At 37.4% G+C, this 3407-nt stretch overlaps 2 protein-coding genes across 4 annotated transcripts in view; both read left to right on the top strand.

Annotated features, from left to right (window-relative positions):
• Positions 129-1519, top strand: LOC104781512. 3 transcript variants are annotated; one of them, XM_019244813.1, is made up of 4 exons: positions 129-436; positions 528-741; positions 853-1183; positions 1295-1519. In XM_019244813.1, the coding sequence occupies exons 2-4, from the start codon at positions 558-560 to the stop codon at positions 1362-1364; spliced, it is 585 nt and encodes a 194-aa protein (XP_019100358.1). In that variant the 5' UTR covers positions 129-436; positions 528-557; the 3' UTR covers positions 1365-1519. The 3 variants fall into 3 exon arrangements, with proteins under 3 accessions (XP_019100358.1, XP_010504512.1, XP_019100359.1); XM_019244814.1 differs by having other exon boundaries at positions 130-741; positions 853-1044; positions 1088-1183; XM_010506210.2 differs by having other exon boundaries at positions 129-741.
• LOC104781513 (UPF0047 protein YjbQ-like) overlaps positions 1538-3407 on the top strand; it is a 2986-nt gene continuing 1116 nt past the window's right edge. The window contains exons 1-4 of the mRNA XM_019244812.1: positions 1538-1906; positions 2006-2066; positions 2182-2276; positions 2377-2410. Coding sequence (XP_019100357.1) covers positions 1553-1906; positions 2006-2066; positions 2182-2276; positions 2377-2410 — 544 coding nt within the window. The 5' untranslated portion in view covers positions 1538-1552. The remainder of the gene's footprint in view (positions 1907-2005; positions 2067-2181; positions 2277-2376; positions 2411-3407) is intronic.

Here is a 3407-nt window from a genome sequence, read left to right as displayed (position 1 = left end):
AAAAAAAAAAAAAAAAAAAAAAAAAGGAAAAAAACAATTGGAATAGAAAGAAGTACATACATAATACAGAGAACTCAAAAATGAAGAACAATGAATTCAACAAACAACTTGTTACAACAACGTTCATGAAACGGGATAACAACTCCATAGAGAAGCTCCAGCTGAACAACGAGGAAAGATCAAGATAAATTAAATTGACCTTAAATACCCTTACGGATGTTCCCTTGAATTTGAACAAGTCGAAATAGAGAGGGGATATTTTGGTCAATGTAGATGGCTCAAAGCGCCGAGAGAGAGAGAGAGTCCGTCCCGATAAAACAAAACCCAGAACCAGAAGAAGGCTTTCTTAAATCCGCAGCCGCAGCCACATCTCTAACCCTTTAAGCTATGTCGTCCTCCGCTCAAACCATGTCTTCCTGGTTCAGCAAATTCTCCAGTAAGCTATGTATCTCTGTCATCTGATGATTCTGATCGATTTGTCGTAATAAACTAGTGGATTTTTTGATGTTTCTTCATTCCTCTCTCAGAAGCTGAGACAGGAGTCTTGTGGGACCTGGATGATTTGCCCAATCCCTAGTGATCAAACACCTGCGTCGATCTCTGATAATATCAAATTAGCTCTCAAGAATAATGGTTACACTGGTAACGTTTCGATGGTTGCTTATTCCTCTAGTTCTAGCGTGGAGCAGATCAATGAAGAAGAAGAGTTTGAATCTGCCGGCATCAAGCTTATCCAGCCAGGTTTCTCTCAGCAAATGACTTCTTTCCTTTTTTAAAATTTGAAAACCAAACCAAACCCCGTCGTCGTATTCGTTCAATTAAGTATTTCAATTAAATTTTTTTTTTTTCCAGATTCCAGGTCAAAACTGATTTCCATGTTTAAAGATATCTACATCTGGGGAATCACTCATATGAATGATCCAACAAATTTGTTGATCATCTCCGACGACGACATCTCCCAAGATGAAGGAATCGTAGAAGCATTGGTGCTTTTGAGGAAAAGAGACAACAATATCCTCCTGTCTCACCCTCGAAACGCATCAGGTCTGCTGCTCTCTACCGCTACATCGGTTTGGCTTTGGAACAGCCTATCAACTGGAGGGAATCCTATCAACAAAACCGGAAGCAACTTTTGTCCGCGATGTGCCAAATGGAATCAGCTGAAGAAGAAACGTCGGATCAAGTAAGTAGTAACATTTACCATTTTAGCAATCAATTTTATATATGATGCCTCTCTTATATCTTATCATCAGCAAACCTAATTTTACTGTTTTTTGTTTGCCCTGTTTACCAGCAAACTCTCCGGCAAGTTTCTGGCGACTCTGTCTCGTACAAGGAAGAAGACGGCTATTAAAGAACACTAGGCCAGGAACAGAATGTTTTTTCTATTTTTAATTTTAGTTACACTTGTTTGAACAATATGCCCCTAGTAGTTAAGTGATTCCTCTCTGTCTCGTGGATATTGCTTTGTGTTTATAGTAATCTTTTGAATTAATGTTATTTTAATTAGCTTGCGCCAATTTGCTTATTTACACAGCTCATTCATATTCATATGAGCACATATTTATTACGCTACATCCTATGCCACTACACTACTACAGGTATAAATATACCTATAAGCTCAGAGAGGAAACATATATCGGCCATTGGAGTTGGAGAAGGAACTGTATCGGCCATTGTTGTTGTTATTATTGGGCTTAGAGAGGAAACATATAATAAAGCTATGATGCAGAGCTCGACGGTCTTCTTCTCTGGTGTTGTTCCTCTGTGTGTCAGATCGGTGTTAACTCCAGCGAATCCAGCTACCGATCGAGCTTCGATGGCGAGTTCCTCTGGTCCTAAGTGGGCTCAGAAAACCATCACGCTTCCACCTCAACGCCGTGGATGTCATCTTATCACTCCTAAGGTTTCGTTCTTTGTGTTTGTTTTTTGCTCTGTTTGTATCAATTGATGAACTCTGTTTTCAAAGCTTGTGAGGTTTTGGGCTTTTTGGTGTTTGAAACAGATATTGAAGGAAATAGGGCAAGACTTGTCAGGTTTCAATTGTGGTCTTGCTCATGTCTTCTGTGAGTTTTTTTTTTTTAATTCTCTTTGTAATATTATCATTCAGTTTCTGCTCTCTGTTTGTTTTTTTGGATTCTTGATTGAGTAATTGTGTGTTGTTGTTTGTTTGGTTTACAGTACAACACACAAGTGCTTCTCTGACAATCAATGAGAATTATGATCCAGATGTTCAGGCTGATACTGAGACTTTCTTGAACAGTATTGTTCCTGAGGTATTAGTTGTTAACATGTCTTTATTTACTTCATCATTATGTTTGCACACTTTGTTTGTTTTTAACTGATCACCGTTTTTTTTGGGGGGTTAAAACTCAGGGGAATTCAGCACCTTGGAGGCATACCATGGAAGGTTAGTTTAAGTTACCAATATTTATTGTTTTCATCAACCTGAAGCTAATTTGTGAATCAAAGATGTTCCCTTTATCCATAACTTTCATACTGTTTCTTTTACCATCAAATCTTGTGTATTGAGAATTGAATTCTGTAAATGTAATTGCAGGTTTAGATGACATGCCAGCTCATATCAAATCATCAATGTTTGGATGTCAACTCACGTGAGTCACACAATCTTATTATAACCCTAGTGACTAGTGTGTTGCATAATACAGTATATTTCTTAGCTCTTGGATGCCCACTTAATAAGTGTTTATGGCTCTGCAGAATCCCAATAACAAAAGGCAAACTTAACATCGGAACTTGGCAGGTAATAAATTTCTCCATCTGACTATAACATTACTACATTCACATGTTTTCATATTTCTTCATTTATGGTGCTGACTTCTTTGGATGGAGTAGTAATAAAATCTTCAGTACTACAATGCTTAGCAGTTCAAATTTATATAACTTTAGATCTCATTTGCATCTACTTTGTCTTATATAAAGCTATTGTGTTGGAAATGTTGGGGTTTCAGGGAATATGGCTATGTGAACACCGTGATGCTCCAACCGCACGCAGAGTTGTGGTCACTCTCAATGGGATTTAGAGATGTCTCTTCATGTTAAATGGCTTGTGTAACCTCGTGGTTTATAGCTTTTACGGTCTTATAATAAAATTTGACTTTTTATATGAGACAATGCTGCGACCATGTGATTTCGTGTTTATTGCATCAGAAAAACTCTTATTTACAGCAAATCAAATAGGAGGAAAGGTAAGTGTAGAGAAAGAAACTGAACACATGATTACCGCAAAAAAAAATGTAAAAAAACATTTGTCAAAGATGGTATGCAAAGAAGTTGGAACAATCATATATTTCTGTAGAAAAAAGAATGTGCTCTCAGAGGAGAGCTCATCAGATAAAGGCTATAATGGTTCTTTGAGACAAAGAACACAAATAGAAGGGCAAAAG

The sequence above is a fragment of the Camelina sativa genome, chromosome 4, assembly GCF_000633955.1.
Source record: "Camelina sativa cultivar DH55 chromosome 4, Cs, whole genome shotgun sequence".
NCBI classification, from domain to species: domain Eukaryota; kingdom Viridiplantae; phylum Streptophyta; class Magnoliopsida; order Brassicales; family Brassicaceae; genus Camelina; species Camelina sativa.
Note: the sequence above shows the minus strand (reverse complement) of the source record. Positions and strands in the feature narration are given on the sequence as shown.